This window comes from Phocoena sinus, chromosome 20, assembly GCF_008692025.1.
Source record: "Phocoena sinus isolate mPhoSin1 chromosome 20, mPhoSin1.pri, whole genome shotgun sequence".
NCBI classification, from domain to species: Eukaryota; Metazoa; Chordata; class Mammalia; order Artiodactyla; family Phocoenidae; genus Phocoena; species Phocoena sinus.
The window spans coordinates 41,211,762-41,234,027 of NC_045782.1; the positions used below are offsets into that span (position 1 = coordinate 41,211,762).

General features: G+C 40.2%; 1 protein-coding gene across 4 annotated transcripts in view; it reads right to left on the bottom strand.

Moving 5' to 3' along the window:
- Positions 1 to 1,319: 1,319 nt before the first annotated feature.
- Positions 1,320 to 22,266, bottom strand: part of GJC1 (gap junction protein gamma 1) — a 36,230-nt gene continuing 15,283 nt past the window's right edge. For 2 of the 4 annotated variants that reach the window (XM_032617205.1, XM_032617206.1), the window contains exons 2-3: positions 8,489 to 8,564; positions 1,320 to 7,308 (exon numbers count right to left, since the gene is read on the bottom strand). In XM_032617205.1, coding sequence (XP_032473096.1) covers positions 6,098 to 7,288 — 1,191 coding nt within the window. In that variant the 5' untranslated portion in view covers positions 7,289 to 7,308; positions 8,489 to 8,564 and the 3' untranslated portion in view covers positions 1,320 to 6,097. Of the gene's footprint in view, positions 7,309 to 8,488; positions 8,565 to 8,664; positions 8,850 to 22,266 lie in introns of all 4 variants that reach the window. The other 2 variants (XM_032617207.1, XM_032617208.1) reach the window with 2 other exon arrangements.

The window sequence follows — 22,266 nt, forward strand, 5'->3', positions numbered from 1 at the left end:
ATTCTGTATCTTCCGGTGGTAGTTGCTCAATGCATGCATTTGTAACTATACACTAAAAAGGCTGAATTTTACATCATGTAAATTACACCTTAATAAAAGATTAAAAATCACCTGGAGAACTTATTAGTTCTTATTATAGGCCTCAGATGGGTCCAAGGAACCAACATCTTAATAGGAATTCCCTGTTACTTCTTCATAGGTGGTCCAAGGGTCACATTTGGAAAAAAATGCTGTAAACACAGCAAGGTCCAGCCAGCTGGATCCACCCCCTGCCACAGTGAGAGCCCCACTAATATCTGCTTCTGCACTTCGCTAGGAAAAGAACATAGGATGCTGGATTAAGCCACTGAGCAATCAACGTGCAGACCTGGATTCTGTTCTCAGCTCCGCCTCAACCCCCTTATCCTTTATGCCCCTGTGTAACATGCTTCCAACTCGAAATAACTAAAGGAGGCAAGCCCTAAAAGTATTACATGTTAAGATTGGTATGAGCCCTTAAAACCTTAGAAATATTGTTTTAATCTCTAGGTAGCAAAGAAAACAGACTTTAACTTTGATGCAACACCTTTTCCAGGTACTAATATCTGTTCTGATGGCAAATCTGCCAAAGAATCCACTTTCCGAACTAGCAGTGACTTAACAGCTCCGGCAGCTTTCAAACAGCTCACGAGTTTATTACCAAATATGGTTGGCCGACCAGTTTACAATCTGTGCTGCTGAGGGTGGGCTTGACGCATGACCCATTCTGTCACTCAGTCAGCTATTCTGTGTCTGGGGTAACAGAGGGCATTGTTGGAATAAATGCTACCCTCTCCTTAGCCCTCTCCCACATCCTCTATTCTCACAAAGTGGATTCGCCACACCAAGACTGGTCTAATCTGTGAGGAGCATCTTTCTCAGAAGGCACTCCTCTTCTCCAGGCCTCGAGAACCAAAGGGAGCCAGAGAGCGGGTATGTTGCCGGCTTCTGTGCTTAGACCTTAGCCTCCACCCTTAAGGCCACCTCCCCCTCCCAGATTGTGATGCCACAAACACGCCAAATCCTTTTAGCCACAGCCATCCCAGAGGAGTTCTAACCCAGCTATGAAAAAAGGGCATCTTTTGAGCCCAAACCTCTACTTGGAAAATTTCCTGCTCACGTTATTTCCACTGAGATCAACTTACAGGTGAAGGTATGGGAAGAAATTTTCATATCAGGTTTTCTGTGTAAACCATTAAGCTCTCGGGCACTATCTGACACAAAGAACGGGGTAAAAATCCTGAATATGACATCTGGCAGTTGAGTTTTCACGTTTGGAAAAAGATGCACAGACCACGAACGAATCTTCTAAACTGTATTTGGAACTGACAAAAACATCTGGAACTGACAAAAAGTCTTCCTAGAGACAAGGCCCTCAGCAGAGTCTGTCCCCACCATAAAATTTTACATCAACTGTACAGAACAAAATTAGCAACGAGTGATCTTTGGCACTAGAATGGGTAACTCCTTAGCTGTTCATACAATATCCAAACTGCACATCACATGACATTAAATTGCTGGTTAACAGTTGAATTTTACATTTAAATTATCTTAGAAAGTTGGAAGTCCTAGCTAAGATTTTTGGTATCAATATGCTAATCATATCTAACACTTAGTGCCTGAGGTAGAGACTTCTGTAAGAGATTTATCGAAGAGAACACAATAGAGAGTACAGAAAAGAAAACCACTTCCAATCTTGGAATCATACAGCCAAATGTCTTTGCTGGTTCAGCAAGCCAACCCTGAAATGCAGAACTCTTCCTTCTTTTATTTCTGTAGAGATTTTGCACGGGAGTAGGGCTTTCTTTTGTTTGGAATCCTGAATTTTGGAATACATGGATTGCTTCTTTCAAAAGTATGATTAACATGGAATGTGCGTGAACCAAACTCACTTAACATCATTATTAAAAACAACAAAAACACCACAACTACGCATTAGGGACAACAAATAAAATCTTTTAAACTCTCCAGGATATGTGGCCAGAATGAGTGACAAGTATGCAAGTCACCCTAGTGACTCTAACCTTTGATGGTAACTGTGGATTACTACAGATTTACGATATATAGGTGAGTTGAAATTTTATTTCCAAACTCTGCACTGTATAGGTGCAGGGGCTTTATTTTCAGGTGGTAAGACTCTTCGTGAAATTACATGATTTTATAAAGATAAAATTAATCTAACAACTGGAACCTTCCAATCAAAATGACCAGCAGCTGCGTATCTCTGACTTCAGGTACTTTTCTTCACAGTTGGGAAAGACCCTTCCTGTATAAAAAGGCATTTGTGAAGTAGGTTCAAGTATAACATACTTGCCTTTTATAAAAAACTGGCTGGCCAAAAATTTATCCTAAACTATAGGTATTATTTTTAGCAGTGTACTGTCTCTTAAATGAGACAGAAAACGTGAAGCCTAGACGTTTATAAGCGTAACGGGTAAAGCATAGGTATGACTAATAGGAATAACATTTAAGTCCATTCTTGGTATAAACTGCTTTGAGCAATTTAAGTGTTTTAAACAATCACTGATTCCTGTGATAAAGAGCACTGAAGGACTTCTTACTACATCACATAGTTCTTTCACCTATTTTTTTTTTGAAGCTCCAAGGTCAGACAAATGACCAATAATAATAGTTGGTTTTTTAATACTTTTTACCAGACGCTTTTTCTAACTACTTCATAACACTTCTGAGAGGTAAGTGGCTCCTGGAACTTGGAAAAGTAAAGTGAACTGCCTAGTCTCATACCATGAAGAAATGACAGTTAAGGTACCTAATGATGACGTTTTTCTTTTTAAAGATATAGGTGTCCTTCTAAAAGACAGATATGTGGGAGTCCTAACCTGTGAGAACCATTTTAGTTGGCAAAGTTCCTTTTTATCGAAAGTCTATAGATGTCAGTCAAGGAAAATCCCCAGACAAACTGACTTCAATGAAGTAACACGCTTGTGGTTTTAAATGAACAAATATAGAAACAGGCGACACTAAGGCATAAAGCAAAGAGGAAGCCACAAAATGAACAGTAACATTTCTTTAGGGGAAAATGTTATATAATTCTTCCCTCAAATTTGAACTAAGAAAAAAAGCCTATTTGTTTTACAGATCTCTTCTGAATAATTGTAACAAAGATGAACAAAAGACACACCACATCTGAATAAATCCAACTGTATTTTAAGGAATATAACATGTTGACCATATCCTGATTGTAGTCTGTGAAGGACTAAGCACTCAACTTCTATTTAGAGAAGCAAATGTCACACGACAGAGCATGTCATTTTTTGCGGTACACGGGCCTCTCACTGTTGTGGCCTCTCCCGTTGCGGAGCACAGGCTCCGGACGCGCAGGCTCAGCGGCCATGGCTCATGGGCCCAGCCGCTCTGTGGCATGTGGGATCTCCCCGGACTGGGTCATGAACCCGTGTCCCCTGCATCGGCAGGTGGACTTTCAACCATTGCGCCACCAGGGAAGCCCTACAGAGCATGTCTTATACAGCAATTCAAAGGAATGATTTTGATAGGGGAAAAAAAAACCCTGCTGACAGGTGTTTTATACAAATACCTGCAAGTTCCAGAACAGTAACTGGAACAATATTTTATAGACTCAATGTAGACCCAATTAATGGGTTAACAAGCTAGACACTGACAGGGCCGTTTTCTTAATGTAAGTCCATGACATGTTGTTAGGGGAGAATGGCCTTGGCAAACTCATATGTTCAAAGGCTGAAAGAAATGGACTAAGAAAGTAGTGAGAGTTGGGAAATCTATGTCATAATTAGAACTTTAGTGAGAGGATAAAAATAGACTTTAACACATGTGACGTGACCCAGAATATCTTTCTATGTACTTGAGGAAGTTGAAGAATTATCCAGACACAAAAGATAACATTCTCATCAGAACAAGCCCAGATGAAACACCAGGGGCCCTATTTGTAGAAACTAAGTGGATGCTTCTGGCGCCGAATGTCTGCCTGGCATTTCTGCTTGACTCCTTCCCTCTCTCTCACTCAGATCCCCAACCCTTCCACTGGCAAAGCCACTCTGTTCTCCTTCAGACTCTGAATAGATGGATGTGAATGTATGTGTATTTTTTCTGTCCTTCAATTAAGAAATATACATGAAGTTCTACTGACATAAGAATTATTGGTAGCTCTTTATCTTAGCTGGCCTGAAGTATGAAGTATTTAAAATCTTCCCTGTTTTAGAATAATTATTTGAAATTCCTTACTAAACACTTGGTTTCAAGGAAACTGTGCAGGTCTATTAATTATCAAGGATCCATACATGTATAAATCATTTTCTGAAATTTCCCCTTCAGTCTCAAGGGAGTTTACCTTTTGCTTAAGTGTTTAGAGATCCTGAAGAACTTCTCTAGGCTAAAATTTACAGACTAAAAAGAGCAAAATAAAGGTAAATGCATGGTTAGAAGATAAGCTTAAATTTTCAACTGAGTGTCTTTTGCGGGGGGTGGAGGTGGGGGAGAAATGCAATGGAGAACAACAAAGAAAAAAAGAACTGCATACAGGACGCTGTTCTAAGAATAGAGAACTGACATTTAAAAATTAAGTCAAAAAAATAGCACTCTTGGAATTTCAATGTTGGAGGTGGCTTGCAATAACTTTCTGTTAGAAGAGAGTGAGATACCCAGAATGAAAGCTCCCTGGTGAAGCAAACACCGCTTCCTTTAAATCTTTACCAAGCTCTTACTCAGAAGCTCATAAACTGTAAGACAAATGATGTGAACATGACAGGAGAGCAAAGTTCTCCAACATAAGAGAAGGGTGAAAATGGCAATAAAATATTACTGCAAATTACGAGTGTTATGTGAACATTAATGCTTGTCATTAACAAAGAGATATGCCTACAGCAAATAAATACTGAAATTCTCTTTCGGTCTATTTACAGATAGAATCCCAGGTCTGACTGGTCTTCCAGGCAGAAACCTACACTGGCAGAAATATGTAAATTATAAAAGTCCCATGGTGAATTATAAAAAATAAGGAATTTGAATTTAGGCCTTCTGCCATATGCAGTTTAAGGTAGCTTTGATTAATTTTTAGCCTAGAAGGGAATTTCCGTATTTTTGCTGTTACCATATTAAAAAAGTATCCATCACTGGCTTCTTAAGAAACCAGAGAGGCAGGTTTTTGGATACAGATTTAAGGCAAATCAAACAGGTCCACAGCTAAACATCTTATCAGGGCTTATTTCCCAGGAGTGCCTTTGTTTTGTGACAGAGGAATCTTAGAACACTTCTAGCCAGGGTCTCCACACTGCTACTAGATGAGGACAGCTTTGTGCAACAGCCTTTTGAAAGAACTGACATTATATACACACCATCAAAGCATATACTGGCAAGGCTTGATATTTAAAGGACTTCTGCAGTGAATCACTTTATCTTCTTTGAAAACACAAATAGGTTTTCAAAGACTAGATACAAATCTGGACACATGAACGAGATTCAAAGATTTCTCAAGTCAAAGAGAGATCTCAACCTCCCTCTACTATGGACTTTCTTTCCAAGACTGAGAACTGATTCATCCTTCTCCAGCTCCTTACATATCTGAAATCTTCCCTGCAACACAGAGGCACTTTTATTAGGTATGTAGCATCTATTAAAACTTTAAATCCAGGGTAGAATTTGCTGAACAAAGTAATAACACTAGCCTAATAGGCATTACCTTAAGGATTATTTCCCCTTTAATATAAAAGTATAGCTACAGTGGTCCAATATACAAATACAAAGAAAAGTTCTCATACTAAAAAAAAAAGTACCATAATACTGTACATACAAAAACTGTTCAAGAAGAATGATTTAAATATATCTGTTCTTTTCCAGATCTGGAAGACACAAATGTAAAGTTCTGCAACTGTATTATTGCTGGAACATGTGTCCAGGAACACTGTGTTTCCCGTTCTTTCCCCCTGTCCCAGCCCCCACTTCAGAGTCCCCTGAGCTTGGATCATGAGCCAACAGCATCCCTGAAAATAACCAGAGCCGAATGTTTACTCAGTGGAAGTCGTTATTCTGTGAGCCGCTGCTTACCGTGAACTACGAAAAGCACAAGTTTTAAGCCCAGCCAAGGTTAAATCCAGACGGAGGTCTTCCCATCCCCCGATTTGCTACTAGCACTGCTTTTGTTGGACCCAGCCTTGGACCCCACTTTGGCTTTTTTGTCCCGGGGGCCATGGGGGTTGTTTTGGTGACTGTAGGCCTGGATTGCCAGATCCAGGCGTTCCTGAGCCATTTTGATTTCCCTCTGCAGGGTCTCCAGGTCAGCTGGGAGGTTGTCCTCATGGCTGCCGTACTGTTGTTCCTGGGCGATGTTGGCCTTGTTTTGCTTGTAGGCAATCTTAGCGTTGGACAGCTCGGTGTACTGGATTTGATCCGGTTTGACGGCAATGTTATAGCCAGGGGGAGCAGATGGTGTGTTCCAAGTGAAAGGATAATTATAAGCACCCGGATCTTCCAGTTCCCTCCTTTTACTGTTTAGTGAGTCTCGAATTGTCCCAAACCCTAAATGAAGCATCTCCCAAATGTTAAGCAACAGGCAAAGGCCTGTGACACCATACATTATCAGGAGAAAGATGGTCTTCTCAGTGGGTCTGGAAATAAAGCAGTCTATCTTATGAGGGCAAGGAAGTCTGCTGCACACGTAAAATGGGTGGACTTGGAAGCCATACAGGAAGTACTGCCCTATCAGAAAGCCCACCTCAAACACGGTCCTTGCCAGCAGCTGCAGCACATAGATTTTCATGAGCCCGTCCTCCTGAATCCGGTGTCGGCCATCATGCTTCGGTTTAGATTGGTTCTGATCTTTATTTTCTTTTTCACTTTCTAATTCCATTTCTGGATACATCATGGGATCCTCTTCATGGTCCTCTTCTGTCTCTTCCAGAGCCCGGTGCTGTTTCCAACGCATTGCATAGGGTTTGCTCCGAGCAGCCTTCTTGTCTGCTTCACCGTGCTCCATTTTGGCAATCTTATGAATGGCGTAGCCCAGGTACATCACTGAGGGGGTGGCCACCAGGATGATCTGGAACACCCAGAAGCGCACGTGGGAGAGGGGTGCAAAGGCATCATAGCAGACGTTCTCGCAGCCTGGCTGCTCTGTGTTGCACACAAATTTGCTTTGCTCGTCGTAATAGATGGACTCTCCTCCTACAGCTGTAAGGACAATCCGGAAGACGATCAATACAGTGAGCCAGATCTTCCCCACGAACGTGGAGTGGTTGTGGATCTCCTCTAGCAGGCGAGTGAGGAAGCTCCAACTCATGGTGACTGAACTGGTTCACCCTGATAAAAATGAAAAAATACCAAAGGAAAATCAGCAAATATTAAAATCTTAATTTTTTCATTGATGATATCTCTAGGAACTACTTCTCTACATACTTGAAATTTATCTTCAAGGCTCATACTAGAATGACTGTTAGAATAAATAGCACCTCACTCTCTATACTACCATCAGGTAGGACCATTCACCTCAGTCTAAGAGCACTGGTTTGGACCTACAGGGTCCTAGGAAGTCTGATTAGTTTTCGTGTCTTCCTTAGCTTAATAGGTAAAATTACAGCTATCATTTGAGATATATATCCCAAAGTATACTGGATTTTTTTTTTTTTTTTTTTTTTGCGGTACGCGGGCCTCTCACTGCTGTGACCTCTCCCGATGCGGAGCACAGGCTCCGGACACGCAGGCTCAGCGGCCATGGCTCACGGGCCCAGCCGCTCCGCGGCATGTGGGATCCTCCTGGACTGGGGCACGAACCCGTGTTCCCTGCATCGGCAGGCGGACTCTCAACCACTGCGCCACCAGGGAAGCCCTATACTGGATTTTTTACATACAGTATTATTTCATAAGACCTTCGAACTCTGTGGAATATAGATAAGAAAATAGCACAGAAGTATGGCTATTTGGTCACAGTAAGACTGCCACTGAGAACATAATGGGGACACCTGGGCTGGATGGACTCCATTGTGAAGAGGTACCTTATCAGGAAAGTTAAATTTTGGACCTGGTGATAAAGTATTAAAAAAGAATTAAGGAGATAGTACAGCTGCAAATAACTGGCAAAGATCAAGAACTAAAATAAAAGACAGAAAGAAACAAGGAAGACACTCCTGAGCTAGGCTGCATCACAGAGATTCTAGCATTCTGTATTATATTTCTGTATTTTGTTTATGGTAGAAGTTTAAAAATGCCTGTAGATTGAATTGTGAGGACATTAAAAATCCAATCAATAGACAAATCCACTTAAAACAGCATTTTGAAGGATAGTTTTATTCTGAGATTCTTAGATCTATGTCCAGAATCCAGGTAAAAACCATCAAATGAGATAATGTATGTAAAATCCCTAATACAGCCCCTGCGACACAGCACACCTAGCTTTCCTCTTCTATCTTCCCTCTCTTGGTTTACTTCTGCTGATAATAGTTGATTATCAGCATCACCAAAGAAATTTAAATATACTTTTTACCTGTTATCCAGAATTTCTGTTATCCAAAATTTTCTAAGAGAAATGATGTTTTGCTTACAAGTTTTCCAGATTCCCTCTGGAAGGGAAAAAGAAAAGAGAAGGTCATAAGTTTCCTCCCACAGAAAACAATAAATCACTAGGATGCCATTTTCAGGGAGAAACAGTTTTCTATGTACCATAGGAATCAATCAGCATGAGATGGAAACAGGCTTGAGTTTGAATATCACTGTTCTCTTCTCCTATACGTGGTAGGAGAAACTACCTAACAGTGACTCGAAGAGTCTTACGTCACTGTAGTCTAAGAAAATATGACAGGAAGATGAGTCATTGGTGAAAATCTGAAGCAGATGCACTCTGGCACCTATAGGAAAAAGCCAAAGTAGAAAATTTCACCAAATTTAAACTGGGTCACTAAAGGCCTTGCAAAAATCTTCACCCTGTGTGCTCTATTCCTGTTCCATTCTCTGGAGCAGCCAATACCTCTCTCAATGGGATCTGAGCAGCCAACTAGGAGCGAGCTGTTTAGTTAAAACACCCAACAGCTGGCTCTCAGTCATTGGGACACCCATATCCACAGAAGGTGATTTACAGACTCAACTGCTCAAGAAGGAAAACACCTGCATCTGTATTGTGATTAAAAACTATATATATAGGACAAATTATTGCTCATTATCAAGTTCTGCAAACTATGGAATAGCTATGGCCAAGAATCATCCGCACTTACTATCATTTAATTTAATAAATGAATGTAAAACAATCCCTGAGTGTTCCAAGTTATTATGTGTTCAAAATAACTTAATAAAAAGATACATCAAAAAAACTCAGAACAGTTCCCAAAAGGTCAATGAAGAAGAAGAAGAAAAGCTCAGGCATCTGCATAACATGCAAGTACGAAGATTCACATACAGAATCCAACCACACAAAGATCTCACCGTAGGACTTCAAGTACAACTCTTATTTCCAGCCCTGACGTCCAGCTGAGCTCACCACTTCTCTCACTGCATACACAAGTTATAAAACCACACCACAAGAAGTAAATAATATGCAGTCCTTAAATGGTGATGTAAGCCAGATTTCCAACACAGAACTCAATAATGATTCACGTCCACAAGTCCAGATTCATTTTCCCCAAACGCCACATATAGCTAAAGCATTTCCCTTAAAGCCTGAAATTCTATTTGTTCCAAAAAGCCAAAATCATGAAAGTGCAATTGTTAATTAGTTAGGAAGCTCATCCTCTACACTGCCATCCATACCGAAAACAAATGGGTACCTTTTTAATAATTATTGCTATGAAATAATTTCTCAACAGTTCAGGGGGAAATTAGTGACAAACCCTTCAAAGCTTATAAGTTACAAAGCAGCCACTTAAACACATCCAGAAATACACACTACATACTGGTTAAGCTGTAGGCCTAGACAATGATGAACCCTTAGAGCCTGGTTTTCCGTGGGTACTTATAAGTGCCATAGCACCCTATACCTGAACCTTGAGTATAAATGATGTGTAAAGTAATGTAGCTTCAGCATCTCATAAAATGGGTGACGGGTGATTTTCTTTCTAAAATAACCATGGGCTTCCTAATCAAATGGCAGCATCACCACTGTGGATCTACTGAGCTGTCAGTAGGTTTTTCTTTGATACTCTTCCCTTTCCAAATCCCTTTCTTCTCCTTGTAAGCATTAAGAGAAAGGCTTCAGTATCAGAGTAGACTCCTCCAATTTGGGGGGTGGGGTGGAAAGGGGAAGAGGGAGGGAGGGTGTGAGAGAGGAGAAAAAACTGAATGAGTATAATGGTGGGTTCTGGAATTGACATTTCTAAGCAAAAACGTGTCACTGCCAAGTGTGGTCTTGCTGTGTTCTTGCTCCACTAAAATTCCCTTTTCTCAGAAACATGTTTTCGCTCTCCTACCAGAAGCCTAAGATTCAGAACACAGTCTTCTCTGACTTCCTTGTTTCAGCAAACAGACTTGGTTATAGAGTAGGGAGTGAGAGCATGCAACTAACCTGTGAACAGCTCTCGTGAAAAAATAAAAATAATTTCCGTACTCTATGAATGGAAAATATGGGAGCATGTGATGAGTGGTGGTGAGAGGTAGGGGGATGCCAAACACCTAAATATTTTTTGCCAATCAGGAAAGCCAACTGATTTAGTATTTTGACACTTAATGTCTTCTTGAATATATCCTTTATACTTTGGTTGAATTTATCTATAGACAAATTCTAGGAAGTGCTATTATCAGGACACAAGAAATGTAAGTCTGCGTGGTTTTTGCTCTGTACTGTCATTTGACTTTCTAAAAAGGTCTTAGCAGTTTACAATGCCTGGCAATGAATGAGTACAATTTTACCTCAACCTCATCAGCACTGTCTGTCATGCTACTTTGCTAGGTGTAAAATGGTATTTCAAAATTATGTCAATTTGTATGTTTTTAATACAGCAGGATACCCTTCCCCTATATTCCTCCTTCTTTGTGAACTATTTCTATCCTTTTGCCCATTTATCTGCAGAATGTATTCTTAATACAGTACAGACATCAATCATTTGACATTTAATAGGATTTTCAATTCTCTCTCCACCCCCCAACACATACTTAAGAAAATCATGTTTGCTTTTATAACATTTACTGGACAGAAATCAAATGTGCTATTTTTAGTCTGTTTTCCAAATAACTTTCAAATCTACCTTGTCTTACACTAGAAAATAGAATTTTAAAAATTACTTGGTATCAACACGGTAATAAATTAAGTAATCCCCTCCCAAATTATTTATATTTGAAGAGCTTTCTATCAGTTACATCCTAACAGGATCAAGTCAAAGTTTACTGCATGTCTAAAACTCAGGATCTTTGAAGATTAAATATAAAAGCTCATTATTTGGATTATCTCTGGAGGTGGATTATATGATTAGATCTATTTTAAAGATGAAGAAATGAGGTCCAGAAAGTTTATAAAATTTGCCTGAGATCATCCAGGTATTAAGAGGTGAAACTAGAATCTGAAGTCAGCCAGTCTTGTTCCAGTCTCAGCTTTTAACTACTAGTAAAGAATTACATTCCAGATGAGGTGGAACTATGTACAGGCCCCATGTGAATACAGAGGAGGGCACCTCACCCCAATCTTTGGAATCGGAATTAAACTAAATAATAAACTCACAAAGATTAAAGGTGGGGGGTTAGTTCTGCTGCCAAAAGAAATTGGAAAAAAAAAAAAATCAAAGGGGGAAATTTCAGGGTTTAAGATCTTACACATAGAATGAATTGAAAGTTAAAACAAAACAAAACCCCCCAAAACAAACAACAACAAAACATAAAACCCAAAAAGAACTCCAAGGTTGTTTCTTGGCAGTTGGAAGGGAAGAATAAACTAGAAAAATGGTATCTTCAACAAAAATGTTTTTTTTTCACTAAGGATAACTTCTTTGGGCATTGAGAAGAGTGACACAGAAGGTGGTAAATTTAGTTCAGGGGTGAAAATGCTTGTAAAAGGGTAGATACAAAGATGGTATACACATGAAGTGCTCAGAACTGTGCCTGGTCTCAAGGCAAGCACCATTATTACCATCACTACCAGTGTTGCTGCAACTTTTTGTCTTACCACCTCAACTGTACTGGGAGCCCCTAGATGTTAGACACATCTTTTATCTCTGCTTCCCTAGCATCTAGCCCGATGATTGGCCATTTTTTAAAAAAATTAATTACCTTATTTATTTATTTTTGGCTGTGTTGGGTCTTCATTGCTGCACGCAGGCTTTCTCTAGTTGCCGTGAGCCGGGGCTACTCTTCATTGCGGTGCGTGGGCTTCTCATTGCGGTGGCTTCTCTAGTTGCGGAGCACAGGCTCTAGGCGCACGGGTTTCCGTAGTTGTGGCACGTGGGCTCAGTAGTTGTGGTTCACGGGCTTAGTTGCTCCGCGGCATGTGGGATCTTCTCGGACCAGGGCTTGAACCCGAGTCCCCTGTATTGGCAGGGGGATTCTTAACCACTGTGCCACCAGAGAAGTCTCTGATTGGCCATTTTAAGTGCTAAATAAACATTTGACAAACAAATGAATAAATGCATTCCTATCGGATTTGCCTTACATTTTTCACTGCAATCTCTTCTCTCTCTCTCTATTTTTTTCCTCCTAGATTCCCACTGCATCAGCCTGTCCAAAAATGGAATAAGCAGCCTCATGAAGCAGTGAACCCTGGTATAAATGCAGCAGGGAGGGTAAAGGGATATAAAGGGAGGTGTCTGTACTTCACTGAAATCTATAAAATGTGACACCAATGATGGCAATACATTATGTATGTACAGTGTAATACCTAAAACAACCACTAAAAAAGCACACAGAGGGACTTCCCTGGTGGTGCAGTGGTTAAGAATCTGCCTGTCAATGCAGGGGATATGGGTTCGAGCCCTGATTGAGGAAGACCCCACATGCCACAGAGCAACTAAGCCCATGCACCACGACTACTGAGCCTGCGCTCTAGAGCCCACAAGCCACAACTACTGAAGCCCACGTGCCTAGAGCCCGTGCCGTGCAACAAGAGAAGCCACCGCACCACAACGAAGAGTAGCCCCTGCTCGCCACAACTACAGAAAGCCCGCGCGCAGCAACGAAGACCCAATGCAGCCAAAAATAAATAAATAAATTTAAAAAAAGAAAAGAAAAGAATAACCATACCTAGTGTTGGTGAGGATGCGGAAAAACTGGTACTCTCATACAAGTAGGAATGTAAAATAGTATAATCACTTTGGAAAATGGTCTGGCAGTTTCTTAGAAGTTAAACATATACCAACTATATGATCCAGCCCTTCTGCTCCTAGGCAAGAAGTAAAACCGTATGTCTATAAAATGACTTGCACACAAATGTTCACAACAATTTTATCTGTAATAGCCAAAACCTGGAAACAACACAAATGCCCATCAGCAGGTTGATGAGTAAACAAATTGTGGTACACTCACACAGCGGTATAATACTCAGCAAGAAGCTACTGATACGCATAGCATGGATGCATCTCAAAATAATTAGACCAAAGAAGCCAGGCAAAAAAAAAAAAGGCACACACTGTATGATTCCATTTATATAAAATTCTAGAAAACACAAACTAATCTATAATGACATAAAGCACGTCAGTGGTTGCCTATGGATGAGTTGGGGGTGGGAGGCAATGAGGGACTGGCCAGCCTGATATCAAACTCTCATGGCTATTATTTTTCAGTTTCTACTTCTGTCTTACTTTTCCTTTTCCAAACTTCTAAATACATATCCTGATTTTTGTCCTATCTTATTAGCCTCCTTTTCAGTGCTCTTTGCTGGTTCTTCCACCAGAATCCAAGCTGGAAATGATGTCCCACTTTGCTCCAACATCTCCCTGAAACTTCAGACTTGAAATTCATCTGCTACTCAACATCTTCTCTCGGATGTCTAATAGGCACCTGAAATTTAACATAACCCAAACCAATCCTCCCATCCTCCAAAGAGCTACTCTTACTCTGTCTGCAGTTTTCCCAAACTCAGTAAGTAGTTTCGCCATTCATGCAGTTTTTTAGGCCAAAACCTTCAAGGCAACCTCACTCCTTTTTCTCACTCCATAGGCAAACTATACCAGCAAATCCTGTCAGTTCTATCTTCAAAATATACCCACAATCCAACCACTTCTTTCCACCTCCACTGCCATCAACTCTGATCCAAGCCCCCTTCAACTCTAACCAAGATTATTGTAAAAGCAAGAGTCTTCTAATTGGTCCCCTAGCTTATGCTCTTATGCCTCTCAGATCTCTTCTCCAAAAAGCAACCAGAGTAAAGCTTTTAGAAAGTAAGTCAGATCATGTCCCTCTTCTGCTCAAAACTCTCTCAGAACAAAACCCAAAGTCTTTACTATAGTCTACAAGGCCCTTTATCATACAGCTACGAGCACACTTCCGGTCTCATCACCTTCCATTCTCCCTCTTGCTCATTCCGATTTAGGGATATCTACATCCTCACTATTCCTCTCTGATCATACCAATCATGCCATACTTTTGCCTCAAGATTTCTGTACTTGCTATTTTCACTGCTTTGAACTTCTTTATTTCATAGATATTAGCAGAACACTCTCTCATTTCATTCAAGTCTGCTCAAAAGTCATCTCCTTAACTTTCCTCAGACCACTTTCCTAAAATAACATGTCATTCTCTAGCCCCTTTAATTTTCTTTATAGCACTTAACCCTCACATAATTTTTATTTTACAATTTTATTGTTTATAGAATATAAGCTCCCTGAAGGCAAGATTTTGTTTTTGTTTTTTTTTTTGCTGTACGCAGGCCTCTCACTGTTGTGGCTTCTCCCGTTGCGGAGCACAGGCTCCGGAAGCGCAGGCTCAGCGGCCATGGCTCACGGGTCCAGCCGCTCCGCGGCATGTGGGATCCTCCCGGACCGGGGCACGAACCCGTGTCCTCTGCATCGGCAGGCGGACTCTCAACCACTGCGCCACCAGGGAAGCCCAGGATTTTGTTCTTTAATCCCCAATATCTAAAACCCCACAGCCTGACAAATGGTAGTAGGTTCTCAATAAATCTGTTCAATAAATTAATTCAAACATTTAGAAAAATGCTCCTGATGTATTAACGGAAAAATATAGGATACGGAACAGAATTATCCCAATTTTGGAAAATGAATAAAATTTATGCATTAAAAAATCCTAGAAGAAAAACAAAAATGTAAAAAAAACCCCACCAAAACCTGAAAGGTTATAAACAATACCCACTACTTTCTCCCTGCTTCAGCCTGTTTCCTGCATCTCTACTAGAATTCTCTCTCTAAAATGGATCTGTGTTACTCCTTTGCTGAAAAACCACTAATGGAGGTGGCTCCTCAAACCAGTGGGGCAACGACGGACTTTTTAAAGTATTAGAATAAAACATAGTTGATATCTGTTATAACTCTGGATATGAGAAGAAAAGATGAATCTGAGTACAAAAACTAAAAAGTGTCTCCGTGGTTAAAAGAAAAAACAACCTAAGCAATACTGAAAAACAATGGGAACTTGCCTGGTGGCGCAGTGGTTAAGAATCCGCCTGCCAATGCAGGGGACACAGGTTCAATCCCTGGTCCAGGAAGATCCCACATGCCACAGAGCAACTAAGCCCGCGAGCCAGAACTACTGAGCTCGCAAGCCACAACTACTGAAGCCTGTGTGCCTACAGACTGTGCTCCGCAACGAAGAGTAGCCCCCACTCGCTGCAACTAGAGACAGCTCATGCACAGCAATGAAGACCCAACGCAGCAAAAAATTAATAAAAATTAAAAGAAAAACAATGAACTGGGGGAAAAGGTTTCAGTAACTTTTTTATAAGCAAAGAGCTAATTTCTAATATATAGAGTTCAAAACATACATTCTACAGAAAGAAAAACACAAATTCCCCTTTAAAAATGCACAACGTGGATGAACCTTGAAAACATAATGCTAAGTTAAAGAAGTCAGACACAAAAGCCACCTATTGTGTGATTCCATTTATATGAAATGTCCAGAAAAGGCAGATCAGTAGAGACAGATTAGTGGTTGTCAGGGGCTATGGGAAATGGACTGTGACTGTTAATGGATACTGGGTATCTTTTGGGGATAATGAAAATGTTTGGAATTAGACAGTGGTGGTGGTTACACAACCTTGTGAGTATACTAAAACCACTGAACTGTACACTTTAAAAGGACAAATTTTAGCACATGTAAATTATATCTCAATAATAAACTACTCTAAGATACAATTCTTCTCCTATGACACTGGCAAAAATCCAAAAGTTGGAGAGGCTATGGAAAAACAGACATTCTCACATATCACTGATGGGAGTGGTACAACCTCTGATAGCAATTTGATAATATCTAACAAAATCACAAATGCATCTATATCCTTTGACCCAGTAATCTCACTTTTGGGAATGATCAAACTATAACACTGTTTTTATATAACTCAAATGTCCACTGTCAAGGCAATGGTTAAATGCACTATGGTCTATTTACACAACAGAATACCACGTGGCTGTAAAAAATAATGAGGAACGCTCTCCTTGTATAGAAAGATATTCAAGGGCTTCCCTGGTGGCGCAGTGGTTAAGAATCCGCCTGCCAATGCAGAGGATACGGGTTCGAGCCCTGGTCCAGGAAGATGCCACAGAGCAACTAAGCCCATGTGCCACAACTACTGAAACCCGTGTACCTAGAGCCCGTGCTCTGCAACCAGAGAAGCCACTGCAATGAGAAGCCCACACACCTCAACAAAGAGTAGCGCCCCCTTGCCACAACTAGAGAAAGCCCGCGCACAGCAACGAAGACCCAACGCAGCCAAAAATTAATTTAAAAGATATTCAAAACATTTAATTAGTGAAAACAGCAAAGAAGTGTATATATGTATATGCCTTTTACATAAGGAGAAAAAATATCAATCTGTGTTTTTGCTTATATTTCTACAAAGAAACACATGGATACATTTTTTTAAAAAACGAATAAAAGTGGGGGAGGACACTAAGGAGGATGGGGTAGGATCAAGACTTTGATCATTAATCTACTTAATTAACTTATTTGGCTGTGCCAGGTCTTAGTTGTGGCACTCGGGATCTAGTTCCCTGACCAAGCACCGAACATGGGCCCCCTGCACTGGGAGCACAAGACTTAACCAATGTACCATCAGGGAAGTCCGTGATTATATTAATATCTTTTTACATTGTCTTATTTTTTTAACCAAATGAATAAGTTGCCTTTTTAAAGAAAACACTGCTAAAAGCATTCCATGCCCTACAGAATAAAGTCTGCTTGAGATTTTAAAGAAATCCTTTTGCAAACTTTTTAAAGTTAAAAAAAACTTACATATTTTTCAGAAATTAAATGTTTTATAAAAAGATCATCTTTGTAATGAATTCCTTGGAGGTCCAGTGGTTAGGACTCAGCGCTTTCACTGCCAAGGGTGCAGGTTCAGTCCCCGGTCGGGGAACTAAGATCCTGCAAGCTGCGCTGCACAGCCAAATTAAAAAGAGTTCATCTTAATTTCTGTTCAACCCCAAATTTAAATACCACCTGTACATTTTTCATCAGCTTACACTATACATTTTCACATATGCATTCGTTGTTTCCCTCCATTAAACCAACTTCCCTTGGACATCCTCACAGTTTACTCCCTCACTTCAATTTATGCTTCCCTTCAGATGTCACCTCCCGTGGTGAGGACTTCCCTGACCACTTTCCTACGATGATAACATTCTTCCATCACTCTCTACACCCTTACCCTGCCTTTTTCCTTCAGAGCACTCAACACTACCTAAAACACTTTTTATTTGTTAATTTGTTCGTTATCTGTCACCCCAATAGATAAACAAGGACTTTGTTCTTGTATCCCTGGCACTTAGAACAACTATTAACTGAGTGGTTTAATAAATTTGAATCTCTGCTCATTGATTTTCCTCTGCTTTATATGGTTTTTCCACAATTTCCTACTTGGAAAAATTTTTATCCTTTAGGTTCTAGCTCAAAGGTCACTTCAAGTTTTCTTGACCTCCTCACTTAATCTCCTCAGAAAGTCCCTAATAATTTTTCATTCCACAAATATCAGGACTTAATCTATTAAACTGAGGTTAATAGTATCCGTTTCTTCTGCTGGAATATGAGTTCCTTGAGGGGAAAGTCCATGTTTTTTAAATTCTCTGAGCCCTCAGGATACAAAAATAACTCAATAAATGTGTGCTATATTTAACAGAAGATCTAAATGAATTTATAGGAGATAGAAAATATAAAATATGTTCACTAATACAATCATTTCAGGGCGGAACACAAGGAATGGTATAGAAGTACAAAATGTGAAAATACTCAGAGAAGGAAAAGAGACAATTCCTACAAACTAAGAAGTATAAGCTGTCAATTATACCTCAAAGAAGCCAGAAAAAAAAATAGTATAAGCTTACTGCAGAAGACAAGTGGGTCTCTGAAGAATGGGTATGGTTTCACCAGGCAGAGCTGGGGTGGGAAGTAGAGGCAAGGCAGATGGAGAAAGTGGTGTGAGTGAAAAGTTGCACAAGAAGGCTCTTAGACTGGAACATGATGGAGGATGTTTGGGAAGTAGTTGTAGAGAAGGCTGAACAGGGAAGTCAAAGACCAGTTTGCAGAGGGCCTTAGCACACCATGGAACCTGAAATTAAAGCATGTAAGTAATGATGAATAAATGTTCCTCAGATGTGGTCCACAGACCACCTTCATCAGAATTATTCAGAGTACACGTCTAAAATGCTGATTCCTAGGTCATACTTACCCAATTCCCACTCTCAGGCCTACTGAATCAGAATTTAACATATCTTCCATGGTTAGACATTTAAGTTGTTTACAATGATTTATTACAATACTTATAACTTTGTACACATCCCCAGTTATAGATTTAGGATAAATTTTTCTAAAAGAATTGCTGGGTCAATAGTCGTACAAACTGTGAAAAAACTGTGTGTTATTAAGAAAAGATCAGCTTCTTTATGCACTATCTCTCCAAAAATTCTAAGGATTTTAATATGTATTACCAAATCACCCCTGCAAAAATCCGGTACCTACTTATATTTCCACTACTGAGAGTATGAGAATACTGGTTTCCTCACTCCTTCACCAATGATTTTAATGCATTTTTCAAGAAACAAGGCTTGGGTCAATCTGTGTTTAAACTATAAGAAGTTTTAGATGATCATTAATCATTAGGGAAATGCAAATGAGACAAATAATGCACAGTGAGATACCATTTCATACTCCAAAGGATGACTACTATTAAAAGAAAAGAAACAAGTGCTAAAAAAGTTATGGAGAAACTGGAGTCATTGTTGTGCATTGCTGGTGGGAATGTAAAATGATGCAGCTGCTGTAGAAAATGGTATGCTTATGATTTTCTCAAAATATTAACTATAGGGCTTCCCTGGTGGTGCAGTGGTTGAGAGTCCGCCTGCCAATGCAGGGGGCATGGGTTCGTGCCCCGGTCCGGGAAGATCCCACATGCCGTGGAGTGGCTGGGCCCGTGAGCCATGGCTGCTGGGCCTGCGTGTCCGAAGCCTGTGCTCCGCAACGGGAGAGGCCACAACAGAGGCCCGCGTACCGCAAAAGAAAAAAAATATATATACATTAAATACAGAATTATCGTATGATCCAGCAATTCTACTTCAGGATGTATACCTAAAAGAAATGAAAGCAGGGACACAAACAGATATTTGTACATCCATGTTCAGAGCACATTATTTACAACAGCCAAAAGGTGGAAGCAACCCAAGTGTCCACTGACAGATAAATAAACAAAATATGGTATATATCCACAATGTTATTCAGCCTTAAAAGGAACGAAATTTTGACACATTCTACAATGCTGATGAACTTTGGAGACAGTATGCTAAGGGAAAGAAGTCAGTCACAAAAGGACAAATATTACGTTTCCACTTATATGAGGGCCCACTTATATGAGGGCTATAGAATAAAATTCATAGAGAGAGAAAGAAGAATGGTGATTGCCAGGGGCTGGGAGGAATGGGGAGTTAGCATTTAATGGGTAAAGAGTTTCAGTTGGGAAGATAAAGTTCTGGAGATAGATGGTGATGATGTTTGCACAACAATGTAAATGTACTTAATGCCGCAGACCTATACACTTAAAAAATGGTTAAAATGGTAAATTCATTCATGCAATTAGCATTCACCTACCACCAAGAAGCCTGCAATACAGTAGTTTATAGGAAATTACAAACACTTAAAAAAAACTACAGTTGTATTCAAGAAGTATTTAATGTTATATATGCTATGCAACAGAAGATGAGGAAATAACTGGAATCATCTGTTAAAGTTTAAACATATTTTATAGTATAGTGACTCTACAGGGAAATGCTTCATTTTCCAGTTTATCTGATTCATTTTTTCCATTACAATCTCTTTACTATAATGTTGGCCACAAAAACACCGTTAATCCAAAAATATCTTTCATATATATATCTTTGGAAAAGTTTCTCATAGACTCATGTTTAAAAAAAAAGCTCCCAAGGGTTTCAGATCAACAACTAAAAAAGTGTGTAACTTGTCCCTTGTCAATTTTTTTTTTTTTTTTTTTTTTTGTGGTACGCGGGCCTCTCACTGTTGTGGCCTCTCCCGCTGCGGAGCACAGGCTCCAGACGCGCAGGCTCGGCGGCCATGGCTCACGGGCCCAGCCGCTCCGCGGCATGTGGGATCCTCCCGGACCGGGGCACGAACCCGCGTCCCCTGCATCGGCAGGCGGACTCTCAACCACCGCGCCACCAGGGAAGCCCCCTTGTCAATTTTTTTAAAAAAATAAATTTATTTATTTTTGGCTGTGTTGGGTCTTCGTTTCTGTGCGAGGGCTTTCTCTAGTTGTGGCAAGCGGGGGCCACTCTTCATCGCGGTGCGTGGGCCTCTCACTATCGCGGCCTCTTTTGCTATGGAGCACAGGCTCCAGACGCGCAGGCTCAGTAGTTGTGGCTCATGGGCCCAGTTGCTCCGCGGCCTGTGAGATCTTCCCAGACCAGGGCTTGAACCCGTGTCCCCTGCATTGGCAGGCAGATTCTCAACCACTGCGCCACCAGGGAAGCCCCCTTGTCAATTTTTTAATGCTCACTAAATTAAAATAACCAGGAAATTTAAAAATTTTAAATAAGTAGTGCTATTCTAAATGTTTTACAAATTCAACAACCGAGTTCAAATGGGTCAGAGCCAAGTGTTAATCTGCTTCTAATTAAAAAAATTTTTTTAAACCTCATAATCTATAATAGGTAGACCATATTTAAAAACCTTAATTTCGGGCTTCCCTGGTGGCGCAGTGGTTGAGAGTCCGCCTGCTGATGCAGGGGACGCGGGTTCGTGCCCCGGTCCGGGAGGATCCCACATGCCGCGGAGCTGCTGGCCCCGTGAGCCATGGCCGCTGAGCCTGCGCGTCCGGAGCCTGTGCTCCGCAACGGGAGAGGCCACAACAGTGAGAGGCCCGCGTACCACAAAAAACAAAAACAAAAACAAAAAAAAAACAACCTTAATTTCTTTTCTAAACAAAAAATCCAGGATGAACTAATATTCTAGAAAAGTGATTCTAACTTTGAATTTTGTGAAACTAAGAGCAAGCACTTAACTAGGAGCCAAGAGATTCTAACAGGCACTTCAGGAATAAATACTTCTTTCCACTTTTTCATTTGTGAGATAAGTGAAGAATATCAGATTAGATTATTATTAAGGTCCCTTCTACTAACAGTTGATGAAAATCAACTCAGGCAGAGTACTATTCATAAAACAACCAACAAATTATGTGGAATTCTGAACTCTAGGGACAGGAAAGAAGCAAAGTAAGAGCCGTGAAATTAAACAATAATAAGATGTCAAATTTTCAAAAAGGCACTTCCTAGTCATCCCAGAAAATCTGTGGTTGGACTAAAATTAAAAATTTCAATATTGACTCACCATGATTCTACAGTATTAACTATCTGGGCATCCCAGATTATGAGCTGAGCGATTAAGAATCGTGCTAGAGACTCACATTCCTGAATGAGACTGCTTTATGTGTAGAGACAAAGAATCAATTAAAGGGTTTACAATGAAGTTTTGTTTAACTGGAACGTTTTAAGTGGAAGTTAATTCTGCATGAGTGATAATAGATGTTTAATAACTAGCTAGTGACAATTTCTAAGCAAAAGCACTATGGCAGCCTTAATCTATGTATTACAAACAGTAATCTATATATTATAAACGTGAAAACAACTTGTTTTTCAAAAGAGCTCTTGGCTATGGACGATATTTAAGAAACACAAAATTTGT